At 37.2% G+C, this 19,644-nt stretch overlaps 2 protein-coding genes across 2 annotated transcripts in view; one reads left to right on the top strand and one right to left on the bottom strand.

Moving 5' to 3' along the window:
- Nucleotides 1-11,289: 11,289 nt before the first annotated feature.
- tas2r202 (taste receptor, type 2, member 202) lies at nt 11,290-11,930 on the top strand (the record flags this gene model as incomplete). Its single annotated transcript, XM_035522200.2, is given in 6 exon segments — nt 11,290-11,405; nt 11,407-11,686; nt 11,688-11,760; nt 11,763-11,819; nt 11,822-11,875; nt 11,878-11,930. Coding segments are annotated over 6 exon segments (633 nt in total), but the record flags the coding sequence as incomplete, so codon positions are not given.
- Nucleotides 11,931-13,565: 1,635 nt separating this feature from the next.
- Nucleotides 13,566-19,644, bottom strand: part of dock5 (dedicator of cytokinesis 5) — a 39,744-nt gene continuing 33,665 nt past the window's right edge. The window contains exons 41-51 of the mRNA XM_081707702.1: nt 19,507-19,588; nt 19,313-19,397; nt 18,971-19,057; nt 18,683-18,859; nt 18,459-18,542; nt 18,045-18,182; nt 17,441-17,631; nt 16,791-16,908; nt 15,639-15,789; nt 14,329-14,447; nt 13,566-14,172 (exon numbers count right to left, since the gene is read on the bottom strand). Of these exons, the coding sequence (XP_081563828.1) occupies nt 14,071-14,172; nt 14,329-14,447; nt 15,639-15,789; nt 16,791-16,908; nt 17,441-17,631; nt 18,045-18,182; nt 18,459-18,542; nt 18,683-18,859; nt 18,971-19,057; nt 19,313-19,397; nt 19,507-19,588 (1,334 nt within the window). The 3' untranslated portion in view covers nt 13,566-14,070. The remainder of the gene's footprint in view (nt 14,173-14,328; nt 14,448-15,638; nt 15,790-16,790; nt 16,909-17,440; nt 17,632-18,044; nt 18,183-18,458; nt 18,543-18,682; nt 18,860-18,970; nt 19,058-19,312; nt 19,398-19,506; nt 19,589-19,644) is intronic.

Genomic DNA, 19,644 nt, shown 5'->3' with positions numbered 1-19,644 from the left:
TATATTTAACTGTTAAATGTGACTTTATAGTTGTATAGTGAACATGAAGCAAATACCTTTGGTTACATACTTGGTATACACAAATGTATGCAGAACTATGTGCCAACTGGCCTACTGATTGATTGAAATACTGATTGATATATGGCACACTCATTGGCCACTTTATTATGTACATCTATTCAACTGCTTATTATTTCAGAAACTGCTGCTCTACTGGGATTTTCATGCAAACTATCTCTAGGGTTTACAGAGAATTGTTTGATAAAGAGAAAATATCCAGTGAGCAGCTGATCTCTGGGCAATAAATGCCTTCTTGATGCCAGAGGTCAGAGAAGAATGGCCAGACTTGTTAAAGTTAACAGACATGAAACACTAACTTAAATCATTACAACCAACATATGCAGATGAGCATCTCTGAATGCATAACATTTTGAACCTTGAAGCAGATGTGCAGGGAAGCAGGAAAGACCTCAAAGGGTGCCCATCCTTTCAGCTAAGAACAGGTAACTGAGACTACAATTCAAATGGTTTAAGCAAAACTGGATAATAGAAGATAGGGAAAATGTTGCCGGAGTCTGATTTCTGGTTGGTAGGGTCAGAATAGACCTCTATCACACTTCCTGTTTCCTGTTTTTAGGAACTGAGAGGAGCAGTGTGTCCACACTTCTGGTTTTGATTAGCAATGGCTCAATCATATTGTTAGTGTTATTGTGACGTACCTGGCTGCTCTACCTCAAAACATAGACGCCCATATCTGAGTTTTCATGATTTCATGAAAGACCAAGAATTGTGGAGCACATGGGTGAGGTTAATGCAAAGGGATGAAGGTCCATTTATATAGCAAGGTGGCAATGTTTACATTTCAAAAAGTGGTAGGAAAAGACTGAAAACTGGTTCTGTATCATGCTTTTTTTCCTGGAATAACTGGGAGAAAGACCAGTAGTCTCAGGGGTCTGCTTATGACTGGGCTAGTCAACGTTCGAATAGGGAGTACTGCTATGCAAGCTAGCAAAGTTTCTGCTGGGGGGAGGAATCCAAGGAGGTCCAGCTCGTAGATGACGACAACTATGTATGTCATCCTTCTTATGCTAAGTACATGATATCTAAGTGTAGGTACCATGCGTCCATAGATAAGGCGTCGCTCTTCCGAGTACTGCCCCAAGTACAGGACACATGTACATCACCAGGTTGACCTCTTTAAAATAAATAATTGAATCAACCATTGAGGTGAACTACCCAGCTAGAAAATGAAATTAGCCAGACGGAATAATGTGATCCAACAGAACTTTCATCATAAAGCACACTAAAGAATTCAACCCACAAATCTACATGGAATACTGTGCGGGCTGTGAACAAAGGAAGAAAGACACTAAGTAACCGTACATGTGGCAGAACTATGTTAAAGCAGTGCAGCTGAGATCCATGAATGTACATGCTTTTGGTCCGTTGTGTTAAATGTAGAGATTTCTTACAACACGGTAGATTCAAATTAAGGGAATTGATTGTTTTTATCTCTCTCCCTCTATGACTCCACTAAAGTTGTATCAGATAAGCTGCACAAAGTCTTGCAAATTCCTGGTTGTAGCATAATGTCTCTAGCTGACAAGAGTGCTGGGTCAGGAAATAGTCCTAAAAAATTAAAAAATGTCATTACTACCACCTTACTGCTAAATAGAAGTAGGCAATATGGCAAAAATATTTAACCATGATATTTAAAGACATTTTCAAAATACACAATATCTATCTCAAAATTTTCAAACAGACAAAATGTAGAGCCAAATTTTAGTAGAACTGCTGCAGAAATGAGGCTAAGATACACATACAGGCTTTCAGATATTCATACATAATTAAAAGATCATGCTACTGTCATATATCACTAAACACAAACAATTGATCTTATATTATTAAACAGTAGTAATACACTAATTCTTGGATGATTCACATGAACCTTTATAGCAAACAAGCATAAATATGGACTGCAATAACATGCAAAACACCGATTCTCCATGATCACATTTTTCACATTTTGCCAATCCTGGTAATAACTGAGAACCAGTGAAACACAGCAGGTTTTGCAGGTTTTGCAGGTTTAGCAGGTTATGAACTGACTCATGCCTTGTCTAGGGCCAATAAATCTCTCTCTTCCCTTGTACCTTTGCCAATAGCAAAACAATCATTATTTACTATTTGAAAACCATAAACTGCATTTAATAATATGCATCTGTTTGTTTTTGTGCACAAACTATCTAAGAAAGTTCCTAATGAATTTAAAGCATTTTAGTTATGTATGTATTTGATCTAGGAACAGTTGATATCATTTTAGATATGCTGCCTCACTTTAGGAATCCAAATTGTCAATCTTTGCAAAGTACAAAAACAATGTAAAATGGATTGACATTAAAAAGAATGACAGAAAAATGTCTTGTGGTAATTGTGTAATAATGTGCAATTCATTTATTTTTCATTTATTTTTTGGTGAAAAGTTAAATCACCACAATTAAAAATTGTGTTGGATCAACATAATTCTAACAGCCGCTGTCATGACTCAAAAAGACAAATGTAAAATGTTGCCTCTGTTGCCTTTTTTTTTTGTTGGGCAAATGTTTTGGGTCATTGTATGGTTTTGCAGGGTGTCATTAGTACCAAACAAACCACAAAGTCACATGTCTTGTTAGGGGTGACATGAGTCCATTCAGGCACTGAAACTTGGTCTGGCCTATGCTTCTATCTTGATCCTGACATTGTCATTGCCTGCATATTAATGATATAGATAGATTTCTATTCACATAAATTGCCTACTGAAAGAGCAGTAAGAGGAATGTTGGTCTATCCAGGATATTGAAGTAATAAAATGATATTGTAAGCAGAAAAATAGGGATGGTCCAGAATAAACTGGCTTCATGCAGGAAAGGCCTCTGTAGGCTTCAGCGTAAATCCTCTTTGACAGGCCTCTAGGGGCCTCAGTCGAGGGGGGAGCCTGGGTTCAAGGATGGGACATCCCAGTCTAGCACCAGAAGAAACAATGTGGGCAGCCGGTGATATAGAATATGATTGCCTTTCAAAAAATAGAAGTAGTCCAGGATGAACCTAATGTTACCAAGAACTGGTTGGTGTAAGTATTGAATATCAATTTACACACATTGAATAATGTATGGTTTGGAGAACAATACTGGAACTTGGCCAAGTTTTTATGAAAAAATAAAAATGGTTATGAAGAAAATAAAAGGTGTGCCCACCTGAGACTGTTAGACATTCTCCAGACAATGTCTCATTTGTAACACTGATTTCAGAATAAAGGCGGGACCAGCTCTGCTCTTCAATTAATTCCAGAGGTTGCATCTTTATTTCTATTTAGTGTGTATTGAGTAAACAGTCTTGAATTTAGGAAGATCTAGGAATGACAATATAAGAAATAAAAGATTCATAGTAAGATTCACATAGGTAAACTGGACAAGCCATGTTTAATTAAAATGATAAGATCCTTTTTTAAAGATTTATACCCAGGAAAACATGAGTGCTAAGTAAGCTGAATGACATACTTTTTGAATAGACCAATGTACAACAGCAAAAAGTAATTGCCCTATGTTATGTTACTCCTCTGTCTCTTTTAACAAAAACAAACTTAAAGTAGTAAATATACAAAATGCCGATGCATATAAAACTAAGGATGAGTCCGCAATGTGAAAGCATTTTTGAAGCATTTTTAAGAACATATTGGACATGTAGCATTAGGATTACTAAGATACATTGATGACATTTTTGGTCATCAATGTATCTCAGAAATGCTAATGACTCCAAGTGTTCTTGACTTCTCCAAGTCAAGTTCCACACAGCTATGGAATATAGCACATCCTGGCATGAGGATACCTTTTTTTAAAGGTTCAGCTAAGTCAGAAAATTCTGGTTTAAATACCACCATCTATTATAAACCTACAGAGTGTAATTATATTTTACAGTACAACTCTTCACATTGCATGGCATGTGACCTGCAAAAACACCTTCCCTTGCTATTAAAAAAGACACCCTCCAGAAAAGAATGGAAATGTGTATATATTTTCATAACTGTGAATTTCCTAAGAAAGTTGGATGACTTTGTGTTTTACAAATTCAGACAATAGATGCAATGATTAATAAACAATCTATTCATAAGTCAATTATTCCTTAACTACTCTCTTATCCAGTTGTTTGTATTAAGAAACATGATCCATTCCACTGGGGTTGGACAATTTCTCCTCTTGCTCAAAATTTTCAGGCTTTGAAGAATCAGTCACACGATACTGAGGTTGCTAGAACTGAGATATGTTTTTATTAAATGGAATAAATATGGAAAGATGGCAGAGTCATCTGGCACAGTAGTCCATAGGGTCCTCTCCTCTGGGCAGATATGGAGATGAGAGATACCACTGAACCTCAACAGTGGCATCAGTAGTGCCATTCTGCTTCTGGGCTGTTTCACCCACTCACTGTAAAATAAATCCGTAGGGATTTGATTCAGCTTGATGTCTTGATTCAGCTGACTGGCCAGACCTGTTATAGCTGCTGATGTTAATGGCTGACAATGACTGCTTTAGGTGTTGAACAAATGATAGCACAGCACTCCAGTGTTAAATTCTTGACTGATTTGTTTACATCAAAAACCCAGAACCTTGAATCTATGATCCAGTAAAGTTGCCATTGCAAGGACCCTCACAGATTCCACTCAACATCGTACCCTCAAGTTATTCTGAAGGTTATGGCACAACTGTAAAGCTGTTGGATTTGTTAACTTTTGTATTTTCCCATGGACCTTGTGAAGTAGCATCCAAACTACGGGAATAATTTTAGAAGTGGAAATTCTTCTGACAATTGAAACAGTGTCTTGATTAAAATGGACAAGAACTTGACACTGACTGACTATAATTCATTCATGATGGCCACTATTTACGAGGTGTTACACTGGTGCTGAGGGAGGCCAATGCTGCTGCTACTGAGCCACGCTGCTCAAGCAAACACTACAACATCAGAAAGGTGCTATTCAATCTGGCCCAAAGTGTTTGAAGTGTTTGTTTTTGAGAGCTTCTTTTTCTGCAGTGGTGCTAGACCTAAACCGGCAAAGTTTTGAGTTTGTTCTCTGGCCTTTTTCTAGATTCATTGTGAGCAAAACAAGGCACATGTACCTGTAAAAGATGTGCTCAGGTAACAATATATTAGCAGCAGTGTCTGTAACAAGACATGTGGCTTTGTCCTTTATTCCCCATGAAACCAGAAGTGCAGTCTTGGCCTCTCTTATGTCCTCTGCTGTGTGGGTCTCAGGAAATTTTGAAAAATGAGTTGTCCAGAGCAAGCTCTGGTTGTTGATTTAATGACACAATTCTGTTAGATAGGCACCCATGTTTACTGAGGTACATATATTAGATGTCATGCTCATCACTGTTGCTTTCATGACTTCTGTCATTTGCTTTAAGGGCCTTTCTACATGGACGTACATAATATTATGTTTAAGCTTGTGAACAAAATCTCTGAAGCACTCATCTTCCACAACAAAAAATGGTTGTGAGTCCTTTATTATTAAGTTGATCAGAGCCTCATCTAGCTAGTTTTGCCTTCCTGTCAAAAATGATAACATGAATACAATATGTAAAAAATTGCTATGAAATCGAGTGTATTTCACACTAAGCAGGCTAAATATTAATTTTTGTACTGACAATACACAAGTAATATAATGTTTATTGTATATATAGGCTGCTTAAAAAATAAAAAAGTCATAATGTATGTGGAACTTCAGAAGCCACATTGGCCCTGGACTATTAAGAATGCTTTGAACAGAGGTGTCACCACATAGTTTATTATTTCAATAAGCAAGATATTGCTGGCAAATCAAGCACTTTACTTGTTTGTCACCAACAAGTTCAAAGTTATCTCAAACAGCAGACCTTTGTGTTTTTTCGAGATCCTTTCATTTCACAAATACTATAATTTGCAAAATAATAAGCAAATAACAATAAATAAATTGTGTGTTAGTTACATCACTTTCCATCTCTTTTAAAATTTGTGAGGGTGTGGCAATGTTGTCATGTGTCATGTTGACAACAGTCAAAGATGTGTGATTAGAGATAAGATTTCTAACTCTCATTTAGAAGCATTTTGGGTCCAAACATTATGAACTCAGATCAGCAGCTTGCACCTACTTAGGCAGTTATTTGAAACAGTGTGACAATTCATCTTTCTCTGGAACAGTCATGTGACTTTTCATTTTGTTCCAGACTTCGAAGCAATATTTGAAACACTGTGTTTCAAATGAATTGATCCAGTTTCGAATCAACCTTCAACCTTGTTATTTTGGTTTTGTCTGCAACACCTAGCTCTCTCTGACTTTGATTTGTGGTTTGGCAAATAAAGCATGTTCACTCCCTAACTTACTCACCCATTATTCCACAGAATGTGAAGCCAAATGACAGGGGCACAGCTAGTGAGCCAGACATCATGGAAGCACTCAGCTAGCAAGGTGCCACTATGGGATCCTGTGGAGAAATGGCATATATCACAGCAAACTCCTCTCTTACACCTCCAAACCAGTTTTTTGCACAATGAACAGATCTTGTTGTTTGATCTCCTTATTGACTCTCCTGCATATACAATCACCTTAGGTCTTCCCTAACTCGTCAATATCTCAGATATGATTTTTACACATCTTGTAATGCTATCAGCATTGAAAGCCATTTTGTGTGAGTAACACACACTCCTTAACCCCCCATCTCTTAATCCTGAGGATTTCATCACATTCTTTGAAGAGTAGGTTGCAGCAATCCACCAGTCCTTTTCCTCTGTTCCCACTCTTCCAACCAGTGTTCATTCATCCAACTCTCTGGCTTCTTTTTCTCCTCTCTCCTCAGAAAAGAATTCTTCAACTCATGACTTCCAGCAATCAGACTACATGTCTGCTGGATCCCATTCCTTTCACTCTGTTCCAGATGATCACAAGGCATTTGCTTCCTTCCATCTCTGTCTCCATCAACAACCCCCTGTCTTCTAGACATTTACGAAGTATGTTCAAAAACACTAGGGTGGTACCAATCCTCACGAAGGCTACCCTCAACAGCTCCAACATAACAAATTACAGACTGGTATCACTTCTCTCTTTCCTCACAAAAGGCTCAAAAGAACAGTTTACAATCAATTATTCCTTTTCGTCACCCAGAACTAACTCCATGATCTCCATCAGTCTGGCTACAATCCGGAACATCAACAGAAATAGCGCTCCCTTGTATCACCGTGTGAAGCTGTGCTGAGCCTGGGCATAACTTTGGACAACCAGTTGTCATTCTCAACTCATGTTTAAAATCTGACCTGGTCTTGCAGATTTCTTCTTTGTAACATGCGAAGGATTCTGCCCTTTCTCTTGCAGAAAGCCACCCAGGTACTTTTGCAGTTTCTTGTAATCTCAAAGGTAGACTACTACAACTCACTACTTGCTAGTCTTCATCTAGGTGCCATCAGACCTCTGCATGCCCAGAATACAGCAGCATGACTGGTCTTCAATCTTCTGAAGTTCACACGTTACTCCACTGCTGCACTCCCGTCAATGACTTCCAGTAGCCACCTGCATCAGATTTAAAACCTTGATGCTTGCCTACAAAGCCAAAAATGTACCAGCCCCTCCATACATGACGTCAGTGGTCAAAGCCCAAACCGTACCACGAGTGCTTCCAACCTCAACTATGGTTTGGCTTGAAATACCATGCTTCAAGTCTCATGGAAGACAAGCATCAAGACTGTTCTCTGTCATGACTCCTACATGGTGGAATGAACTTCTGCTTGCTGTCCAGACAGATTAGTCCCTTGTGATCTTCAAATGCAGACTGAAGACCCATCTATTTGTGGAATGTTTAAATGACCACTGATCCTGCTCCTATGTTGACTAACTCTAGTCCTTATTGTAGGGTATTGGTTATTGCACTCAGATAGTTATCTGAGATAGAGCTTATGTATTTGGCATCTCTAGGCATCAGCACTGATCCCTGTATTTCAACAGCATTCTAGCTCATTAGTGTCTTGGACTCTAACCTACTGTACTAAATAGGATGTGTTGTATGAATAAATGACAAAGCACTTTTGCAAATTGCTCTGGATAAGAGTGTCTGCCAAATGCCATAAATGTAAATTAATGTGTTCCCAATTGGTAGAAATTGCATAAAATGTTTTTTAGTGTGTACACTTTATTTTTTTAATAACCAGGCCATTCTGGCTTGAATGTGTAGCGAATATCAAGCCTGGTATCTATCCTACTAGGCAGGCAGCTGCTTTCCTTTCCTATAGCATAAGTCACAAGCTGCATTTCCATCCAAACAGTTAGCAAATTTTACATTTACATTTATGACATTTAGCTGACACTTTTATCCAAATCGATTTACAATTATGACTGAGTACAACTTGAGCAATTGAGGGTTATGGACCTTGCTCAGGGGCCCAACAGTGGCAACTTCGCAGGCTTTGAACCAGCAACCTTCCAATTACAAGTCAAGTGCCTTTACCAGTGTTTTTTTATGCACATTTACAATTCGGAAGAAAGAAATGTGGATTAAGTCGTGTTTCCATCCACTATGGTTATGTGAAGAAATTTTAAATGACATATGCTTGATTAGGGGCAGCAATAAAACTGGAGAAATGTAAGTCAGCCTTATGGCTTTATACACTATATTGTCAAAATTATTCAATTACCCATCCAAATCACTGAATTTATGTGTTCCAATCACTTCCATGACCACAAGTGTATAAAACCAAGCACCTAGGCATGCAGACTGCTTATACAAACATTTTAAAGAATTGGTCACCCTCAGGAGCTCAGTGAATTCCAGCGTGCTGGAATAGGATGCCACCTGTGCAACAAGCCCAGTCATGAAATTTCCTCCCTACTAAATATTCCACAGTTAAGTGTCAGTGGTATTAAAACTAAGTGGAAGCGATTGGGAATGACAGCAACTCATCCACAAAGTGGTAGGCCATGTAAAATGACAGAGTGGGGACAGTGGATGCTGAGGTGCATAGTGTACAGAGGTCACCAACTTTCTGCAGAGTCAATTGCTACAGACCTCCAAACTTCATGTGGCCTTCAGATTAGCTCAAGAACTGTATGTAGAGAGCTTCATGGAATGGCCAAGCAGTTGCATCCAAGCCTTACCTCACCAAACGCAATGCAAAGTGTTGGATGGAGTGGTGTAAAGCACACCACCACTGAACTCTAGAGCAGTGGAGTCGTGTTTTCTGGAGTGATGAATCACACTTCTGTCTGGCAATCCGATGGACAAGTCTGGGTTTGGCAGTTGCCAGGAGAACAGTACTTGTCTGACTGCATTGTGCCAAGTGTAAAGTTTGGTGCAGGGGGGATTATGGAGTGGGGTTGTTTTTCAGGAGTTGGACTCAGGCCGAGTCCTTAGTTCCAGTGAAAGGAAATGTTAATGCTTCAGCATACCAATAGATTTTGGACAATTTCATGCTCCCAACTTTGTGGGAATAGTTTGGGGATGGCCCCTTCTTGTTCCAACATGACTGTGCACCAGTGCACAAAGCAAGGTACATAAAGACATGGATGAGCGAGTTTGGTGTGGAAGAACTTGACTGGCCTGCACAGAGTTCTGGCATGAACCCGATAGAACACGTTTGGGATGAATTAGAGTGGAGCCTGCAAGCCAGGCCTTCTCGTCCTACAGCAGTGTCTGACCTCACAAATGCGCTTCTGGACAAATGTTCAAAGATTCACTATAAACACACTCCTAAATCTTGTAGAAAGCCTTCCCAAAAGAGTCGAAGCTGTTATAGCTGCAAAGGGTGGGCCGACATCATATTAAACCATGTGGATTAGGATTGGGATGTCACTCAAGGTCATATGTGTGCGAAGTCCGACGAGCAAATACTTTTGGCAATATAGTGTTCATTATCGTTTATTCAAAAAACCCTGTCCATCACCCTTTTTTTGCATTACGGCTTTATCAATATTCTGACTTTTCCACCTCTTCCTAACGTAAAATCTTTTTGCAATATTTGGGTGTTTTATAAAAAATTTTTTTTTAATAATGACACATTAAGGCATAAAGCATGAAGCTTGTTATGATCTCAAATCCTTTGAAATTCTTTTTATTAACATAAATGATGTAGCCAATGAAAAGAAGCTTATTTTTCACTAATTGGTATCTACATATCAGTCACAATGTAGTCATCTCACCTCGCTACCACACCAGAGACAAGCTCACATCAGCTACTGCACCTAGCTTTAGCCTTCACATCCTATAGAACGTAATCAAATGAATGAATTCTTAGAATCAGCATTTCAATACACTCTTAATGATACTGATCCACTTAAGAAGAAAAATGTATAAAACATTTTGTAACACTTTTTGTACCACTTTCACAATTTAAAAACAGAACACTCAAAAGAGTTGAGGTGCACAAATGGTGCCACATTAACTTGTAGTCTTCCAGATGGAAGGACAAACTTCTTTACTTTATAAAGGAATTTATTACTGCTCAAAAAACGTCTCTCTCTGCCATAATAGAAAATGACAAAAAAAAAATCCTAGATTTTTATTTAATACAATTGCACAACTAGGAATAAAACTGACACCAAAGCTACGATTGCAGCATCATGTAGTTATGAGTTCATGATTTTTTTCAGTGAAAAAACCAATCACATAAGAGAAAATATTCAGAATATTAATGAGGCTTCAGACAGTTACCTCTCACCATTTCACTAAGATTTTGAATATACTATGGTAATCCTTATGAAGGCAAATCTTCAGCCATGATGGATTCTGGTGATGAAATAGCGATCTGGCTTATGAGACACACACACACACACACACACACACACACACACACACACACACACATTTGTGCGCAGGTGACATAACGACAGGTATAGCTCTGGCTAGCATTGGCCATCATGTCATACTTCTGGATGTCCATGCTGGAGGTGGATATAAATTGTATGTATAACACAGTTGTCACAATCAGTCCCTCCCAGCTTCCGTGTTCCGTGTTTTCCCTGTTCTTGTGTTTATTAGTTCCATTCCATAGTGTTGTTTTCTCCTCCACTTGTTTGATTTTCAACACCTGTCCCTCGTTTAGTTGATTGTATTTAAACCCTGCTTTGTTCCCTTAGTTTTGGCTGTTCATTGACTATTTTATATGGTTATGTTCCTTTGTACTCTGTGCCTTTGTTTATTCTACCTTTCATATTTCTTAGCCCCGAGTTTTTGCTAGCATCTTTTGTTTTAGCCTACTTCCTGTTTGCCTTTGTGTGTTTTTGTTTAATCATGTATCCCTGTACTCTCCATTCTATTGGTGATAGATTACTCATTAAAGTTCTCAATCATATGGACTACTGCTTTCCTTACCTTTTTCTCCAATACAAAGATTGTGATCATGCGGATCACACAGATCTATCCTAAAATATGTTCTCACTGTGGTGTTTGTCATTTTCTTGTGTGCATTCAACAGTTGTCTGTCACTGCTAAATGTCTTGGGATTTGACAACAGCAGTAATGGAAAGGGGAAGGTTGAACAAAGCTACATTATCTACCTGGTAGTCTTTGCCGATATTGTTCCAGGCACATTGATGATGAAATTCAGTATATCCAACTCATACCACCTAGCTATTCACCTTTTCCACATGAAGGAAAGCACCAATGACATTCATGTTCTAAATGATGATTAGGCAGATGATTAGGATGAACCTCACCATGGTAGTAGTGTTCCTTCGTTTTCTGATTGGAGATATTTATAGTCAATCCAAAACACAATGAGTTTAAGCATTATTTTCTCCACAATTTATACCACAGTCAGCGGAGTGTGCTTATGTATGGAAAGAATAGCTTCTAGAAGGAGTTTCTTTTCTGGTATAACCTTTTTTGGAGGTGTACCCTGCTTTGAATTGTATGGGAATACCTGAAAAGTAATAAATGACAAAGTGGTAACAAGCACAAGAATTTAGAATAATATAGTTGTGTCAGGGGACCCTGTTTGAGGTATGCTGCTTATTTTATTATTATTTTATAGTCTTTTATTAGTCTTTGAGACAAGAGCAGTAATATTATCAGTGATTACATACAGAATTCATAAAACATTTAGATTCCTGGAAGTGTAACTTTCATTCACCACTAAATTCAATTTTGTTCAATTAAGTGAGAAAATGTAACCGGTGGTTTCATTCAGCAATCTATGTATCCTGTGTCATCTTATGTAATACTACTAACCCTATTTCAGGTTTGTCACTCACTGTACAGGTCATATTCATCTCATTTATAGACTAGACATATAGGCTATGTTAAAATATCTTCCAGTCATCCAGTTCAAACCGTGTCATTTAGGCTACTTTGTCTATTTTATCTGTTTATTGTTATAGGCTATTGTCTGTTGTTATAGGATACTTTATCTATGCTCTCCTAATAGGGTGTTTTATACAAAATAAATAATTGCAATATAATAAAAAATGCATTTTAACAAGTAAAACTACTAAGTTGAAGAGAACAACCTAAAAATTATTTTCCCAAAAGTAAGAGTTAACCATTTAAGTAGTCAATCTCTATTAACTGTGCTTTGGATATGTTACAGATTAACACTCAGGATGTGCATAAGATATGCTAAAAAGTGAGAAAAAAGTACAAATTGTAATCGAAATAAACTAATGGCATAAAATCTATGAAAATGTCTCTTTTCCTAGTTATCTCATCTCTATATTTCAGTTTGCACGTGCATGAGTAGACTCAAATTATTAATTGCTTTGAATAATAAGATTCAGACTAATGTACATCATAGACACTAAACAAGCCTATAGTGAAACAGATCAAGGCTATTGATGCTATGTATACCATAGAAAGGAAAATAAGCATTCTATGAGTAGCATGTCTAGGCAATAAGATGCAGAACTTCTGAGTCACAGTTCCAGATTTCCTCTGAACAGTTCATATACTGTGTGCTCTTTTTCATTATTCTGCTCATCAAAGAATTTTCAAAGCTGAGATACATTTAACCCCCCAGAAGACCATAGAATTTGGCTCAACAAGGCTCAACAGAAGTACCCTCTAATATTAGTATGGTACTATTACACTTAATGCCAAATTTGTATCATTATAAAAACATGTACAAAAACTTTCTGAAGAAATATAGGAGTGCACCTATATCGCACCATATTATTTTCAGGAATTAAACATTACAAAAATGTCACAAAAACAAAATTAGCAAAATACATTAATGCAGTGATCATTAGAATTTTAAATTGAGAAATTAAAGCAGATTTAACATGCGTATTAGGATTAAACAAACAATGGATGCAGACTGAACATTTTATCTTGCCAATGCTTATGTGTTTTGATCAAAATTTGACTTTGGTTAACAAAATGAGTTCCAAATTTAAGAGCATGTATGCTATCCAATGAATCTTGGCTTCCCACCACCATTAATCTTATTAAATACAATTTTACACTTTTAAATATGCATTTAAATATGGCAATGCTTTTTTTGACAATTTTTTTCTTTAAACATTTGTTTCTGCCACATATGTACAAGGAAACAACAATTACATAGACAGTATGTTTATCACAAGAAAATTTATTTTGAAAAATTTTAATTTAGGATTTCAGTCAGTCTTTTCGTGTGATGTTTTGACCATTCACTGTAAAATGTAATATTTATAAACAATCAAATGATCACTGCAGTTTCTTGCTTAAGAATATTTACAGAGGAGGTCATTGTTGAGATTTGCTCACAGGATTGTCCAAAAACAAAATAATTACACTCCCCAGTACTAAACATACATTGAGTTTCACCTAAAAATTACTGCAACTTCTAACCAACTATTAGGCAATGTTATTTAACAAGAAGTCTTAACACTAGACCAACCATATGCAAACCACTCGCTCAACTGAAAAAAAAAAAACAAAAAAAACAAAAAAAAAAAACAGTAGAAAGCACGCACCAACTTTTGCTTGAAAATGTGTGGAGATCATTTAAAATAACACACTAGAGGCCAGAGTCCCATTCTTTTAACTAACATATTTACACACATGTGCACTAAGGCAGTATAATGTGTCAACTTTTTCACTGTGGATTGTATTCCTGAGTGGGAAACATGGACTTGCGAGTTTTAGGTGGTGGAGGTGGAGGCTTACAGTCCACCTTCAGTGGTGACAGAGAGGTAAACTATGGATAAAACATAACAAATTGGGGCTGGTTTTAAAATGCTATTTATATTTAATACGAAATAATTGTGAGATGAAGTAGAACTGATGTGATGACAGTGCACGAGGGGGAAGGCTAGGACAGCCCCAAATAGGCAGCACCCTTTTAACCTCTTACCTCATAGGGGTTAAGAGCATGGTCACCCTCATATGGATGCTTTTTGGGGGGCATTGGTGGAGGTGTGGTTGAGTTGTCAGAAGTGTTGGCACTGTGGTTACTCAACAAAGATGAATAACCTACAAAAATGATCATGTTCAGTTAGGGTACATGATATGGACAAAAAATGTGATGCATGATCATCTTGATACTGATGAGAAACATGGTATATTATGATTAAAATAGAGAATTTCAGTGCATATCTGAACAGTTGCACATTCAAAACATGAAAGGAATAGATTGTTTTACTATGTTAAAGACTATTTTGCAGGACTATTCAGCAATAAATCTCTTTATATTACACAATTGTTCAAATTATTATATAGCAAACATTTGTGCAGTCTAATGATGTATTCCCTGAATAACCAATATGACAAATGCATATAAGTAAATAATATAAGACAAGTAAAATATACTTTTTTGGGCATTAGTGCAAACTCTATAAGCTTAACATTACATCAAAGAAATAACATAACTAATCTAAAAAAACAAAAAAGTCAAATAATTCCATTTGCTTTAGTACATGTTTGCAACATTGGAGAAATGCTTTCATGGTTGAATCCAATATTGTTTATTCATCTTATTTAATATGGGCATAAAGGGTACTTTTGTGAACCATTGTAAATGGCATCATATCTTTAGCCACGTTATATGTGGCATCATTGGTTCTTTATGATACCAGGAGCCCAATGGTGGCATCCTTTTACAGCTTTGAGTAATTAATCGTTTTACAACACAGTGAGAGGTAGATCTAATCATGCTTTCAGATGTTATTGCTGAACACTCTGTGGTTGTACCAAGTTGTACTAACTTTATCTAGTTGTTTATCTTGTTCCCTTTGACAATAGCTAAAAGGGCTCAGGATGCGTTTCCAAGTGTTTCCAAACTACAGATATGTCTCCCCTTTTTGTAGCAATTCGACTAGATCTTCACTCCTCTGTGCATTTTCAGCACTTGGCCTGAAAATGCTCTAATTTTTCCTTGGGAAACCAGCTAGGTTGACTTTACTATGGACCTCTCTGTCTCACTCTGGCTCCAACCTAAATATATAGTATGCCCATATTATGCATTGTAAAGTGCTCACTCTGTTACTGTGTAATGCTCATGTAATGCAATTTGAGTGGAGCTGTTATTCACAACTTTTGTCATGCTATCATTGGTCCTTTACGATGTTATTATTGTGAAAACTCATATCGAGATAACAACAAATATACGATTAATCGTGCAGCCCTAATGTTCATTTCCTCATGCACTGAAGTGTTTCCACTCACTAGAGCTCCGAGGGGTGTGAGGAGAGGCAGGCAGGGGGCTAAGAGGGTTGTGCAGGCTGAAATTAGCAGGCTCTCCATGAAACAAAGACAGTGCAAGTCGTCGATCCCCGATAGTCAAACTCTTAGGCCTCTGCTGCTTCTTAGGGGAACTCTGTATGTATACATGCAAACACAAACATGTTCACGTGTATATGAAGATTAATGACACTGCACAAAACTTTAGTTTAAGCAGCAATATGATTTTGCATCTCAAGGTTAAAACTGCCATCTATCAATTTCACTGTAAAAGACCTGTCCTTATATAGTTAGGAGTTTATGTCACAAGCTAGAAAGAAGCAAATGCCCACATTAGCATATTTCATATGGAAAGCCAATGTGGATATTAACTTCTTTTCAATTAATGTTCGTTTCTTTTAGTAAAAAGCTAATGTGCACATTTGTTTTGAATATGAAAGAATCTACCATTAGCTTTTTTCATGTAACTGCCTATATACATTTCACCTCCTTACAAAGGCGTGCACACAAATACACACATGCACACATTGTTGCCACGGAACGCTCGCCTCCCGAGTCCTGTGGTTGGGCCCGCCACGTAGAGTGGGAGGGCTGTTCTATTTGTAACCACACCTGCACACACTTGCACCTCATCTGGCTAAATGTATATAAACCCGTGGCAAAGAGTGCAATGTGTTGGTTATTGTTGACATAGCGTGTGGATGTAACGTGTTGATGTTTCGTGGTAATGTTACGTTTTCGATATTGTTAACTGTGTTCGTGTTTGTTTACCGTCAATCGTTTCATGTTCGTATTGACGTTTGTAATGCTTGTGAGTGTTCCATGTGTATCTGTAAATAAATGTACGTCCCAGTCGCTGGAGTCTGTGTGTCCTGCCCCTCGCCCTGTGGCACTCGGGCCACCACACGTTACAATTGTAAATGTCCTTTAAAAATGTATTGACTGAAAACATTTCTGATTCTATATTAATTAGTGGGAATTAAAATAATTGCAAAAATATTTCAACATCTCAGTGATTGCACCAATATGAAATCATTGGCAAACAGTACAACGTACATTATAAGTGAGGATTATAGCAACAGGTTTTTGTAAATTTTGCCTTATAAAGTGACTATATGGGAGGCAAACAGGAGGCACCTCATTTGTGTCTATTGGTCTTTCACAGAGGACCTGAGACTTGCTCATACTCCATTCTTTCCTGTTCTTTTTGCTGATTCGATTATCCTCCTCACAGCCGGACAGAACCGATGTTCTCCTATCATTAACGTGGAAAAAGTTATTATTATTAGTAGTTATTATTATTATTATTATTATTATTATTATTATTAACAATAATATCATCATCATCATCATTATAATTGATGTTATACAATAATAATACAATAATTATACTATGCTAGTGATGAAGATAAAATACATATACTGAATTTCTGAAGTTCTACATTCCAAATTGTTCTGTCACTGCTAGAATTCACTGTACTGTTCTTTATAGTTTGTGCATACGTGTGTTTTTCTTTTCATATTAAATAATGAAAACTGAAGATTACTGAAAATATTGCTATTAAAAAATAGAGAATAATCAATATGTTAATGCCCTATAGTTCAAGAGAAGCATGGGATTTCAAAAACTGGATTAAAGAAAAAGATGACAGTACAACTTAAAGCACATGATAACATTCAGTGATGGTTTCAAAACTGATTTTTCAAAGTAACAAAACATGCTTGATTTTTTGGGGGGGGGAGTAGAGCTGTTGGTGACAACAGTGGGACTAATGTGGTTTACATACTCCTGGGAACCAGCTCTGTAAGAGTTGCCCTCAGAAGACCCAGAAGTACTAGAGAGGCTTGAGGAGGCATTAGACAACATGGAGTTAGAAGACATGGAGATGGTGGACATGCGTCTCAGCGTAGAGGACATGATGTAAGGCATCACCACTGATCCCACACGGCTTTTCTTCTTTTCTGTCAGAGAGCATGGCTGAAGCCATGGATATAGAGACAGACACAGCACATGTAGACATACCATAGATATACATAGTAAACATCTAGGCAGATTAATGAAGACATGTGGATGCAACTTTCTGTGAATTAAACAGATGCCTCTGCAAAAATCTTTTTGTTTAGTTCAGTTTTAAATATTCTTTTTTTGTACTACATTAAAACATGTACATTATTACCACACAAATAGCTACTCTCCAAATAGTAATTCGAGTTAATACAAGAATGGTATTTCAAGCAGCCAGGTACTCAAGGTTTATACAAGAGAAATTACTGAGAACATTTAGACTGAAAATGAACATAATAATCTATATGTGGGAAAATAACAGGATATAATAATATAGATGTAATCAAATCTCTGATATTTGGGGTGTTGACTCCAACTGCACTGACCAGAGTAATGACGCCATACTGCTTTTGCACCTTCTCCCTCAACTCCTGAAAGCAAGTGACAAGGCGGTTGTGAAGAGGCTTCAGCTGTTCTGTGGATTTTTCTCCATGGATTTGTATTCCCTTATCCAACAGTGGGATCTGAGAGATGGGAATTTTAATATACAGTGAACTTGTATTACTTTTTATTCATGCACAGTTCTTGGATCACAGCCTTATCACCCATCTTTGGAGATGAGGCTAAAAGGGCAAGTTGAGCTCTCCATTTTGTAGTAACTGCACATTTCCAGCATACAAACCCAGGTGAATATATGCTGTTCTAAAGACTAAATAATGTGTTTCTAATAAACTGGACATTCAGCATGCATGTGCTGTTTCAATTTAATTTGCAAAGAGGTCTAAACAAAAAAAAAGGACCTGTAAAGCAATAAGGTGCTTGAGCACTTCAATGCGCTCTAGATCCTCAGGGTGCTGCTGCATATAAGCCTCAGTGAAAAATGCCTGTGGAGAAAACATTAGAGGGCTATAAATATGGCTAAACAGAAAGTACCAACCCATATGCAATATATACTGAAAAAAACAAACATTTAAATTATGTAATATTCTTAGAAACATCTTGAATTTGAATTAAAAGGCCTGACCTTCTCGTAGTTCGAGGAACCACCCATGACGGCTGGGTCCACAATGCCACTGAGCATCATGGACAGAGGGTGTACACTGAGAGTGTGGTCACAAGCCTGTTGCTGCACAAGATTACTCAGCTTCTCGTTAGCCAACTCCATGGTTTCTATTGCATTCTGCAGTGGACTGATCTCATCCTGATAATGATACAGTTCATTTAACTTTGGAATTAATCATTAACACTTCATAATAAGGCCACTTGAAGAATCGGAGGAGGACATTTTGTGAGACATGTTCACCACACTCACCACTGACATAGATTTCACTTCAAACCATTTAAGTATTCCTGGAAAGCAGTAGGCTGTGATGTATGTGGTCCTTTCAATCCACATCGTCTATGAGGCAAGTTTTTAAAAAATACATAAAATAAATAACAAACAGTGATTTCTGTATGATATTCAGTAGTAGACTACTGCCTGTGAATTGTTCCTTGTTGAGGGTGGTAACTTTTCACTTTAATCAAGTAATTACATGTAATTATATAGCATGAACTGAATTCTTATTACCGGGAATTCTTATTTAGAAAGTATTTGGTAAAAAAACATATGTCTAGCTGCACTTAGTGGAATGTAAATGTCTTAATAACTTACAGCAAACTCATTTTCTGGAATTCTTTCACCTTTTCTGAATGGTCTAGAGTACTGGAAATGGTCTACCTGATTTGTCCTGTAGTAACTGGGAAGGACAGCAAGGAAAAAGGTTTAGCGTAAAATGCAAGTACCAGTATTCTACATTGAGTTTTTCAAAGATTTTGATCATTAGATTTTTTTATGTGGTACAATACTTAAGGATTTGTTCTGGAACCCCCTTGTCCTTGAACTGTGGTGGTAAGCTGAGGACAGGCTTGACAGTAAAGCACTGGATATCTGCAATGTTTAAGTAAAGGGTTATATAAAAATATTCAGTTTCAATTGGCTACATG

This window comes from Electrophorus electricus, chromosome 25, assembly GCF_041902795.1.
Source record: "Electrophorus electricus isolate QZ-2024a chromosome 25, ASM4190279v1, whole genome shotgun sequence".
In the NCBI taxonomy this organism is placed as follows: Eukaryota; Metazoa; Chordata; class Actinopteri; order Gymnotiformes; family Gymnotidae; genus Electrophorus; species Electrophorus electricus.
Note: the sequence above shows the minus strand (reverse complement) of the source record. Positions and strands in the feature narration are given on the sequence as shown.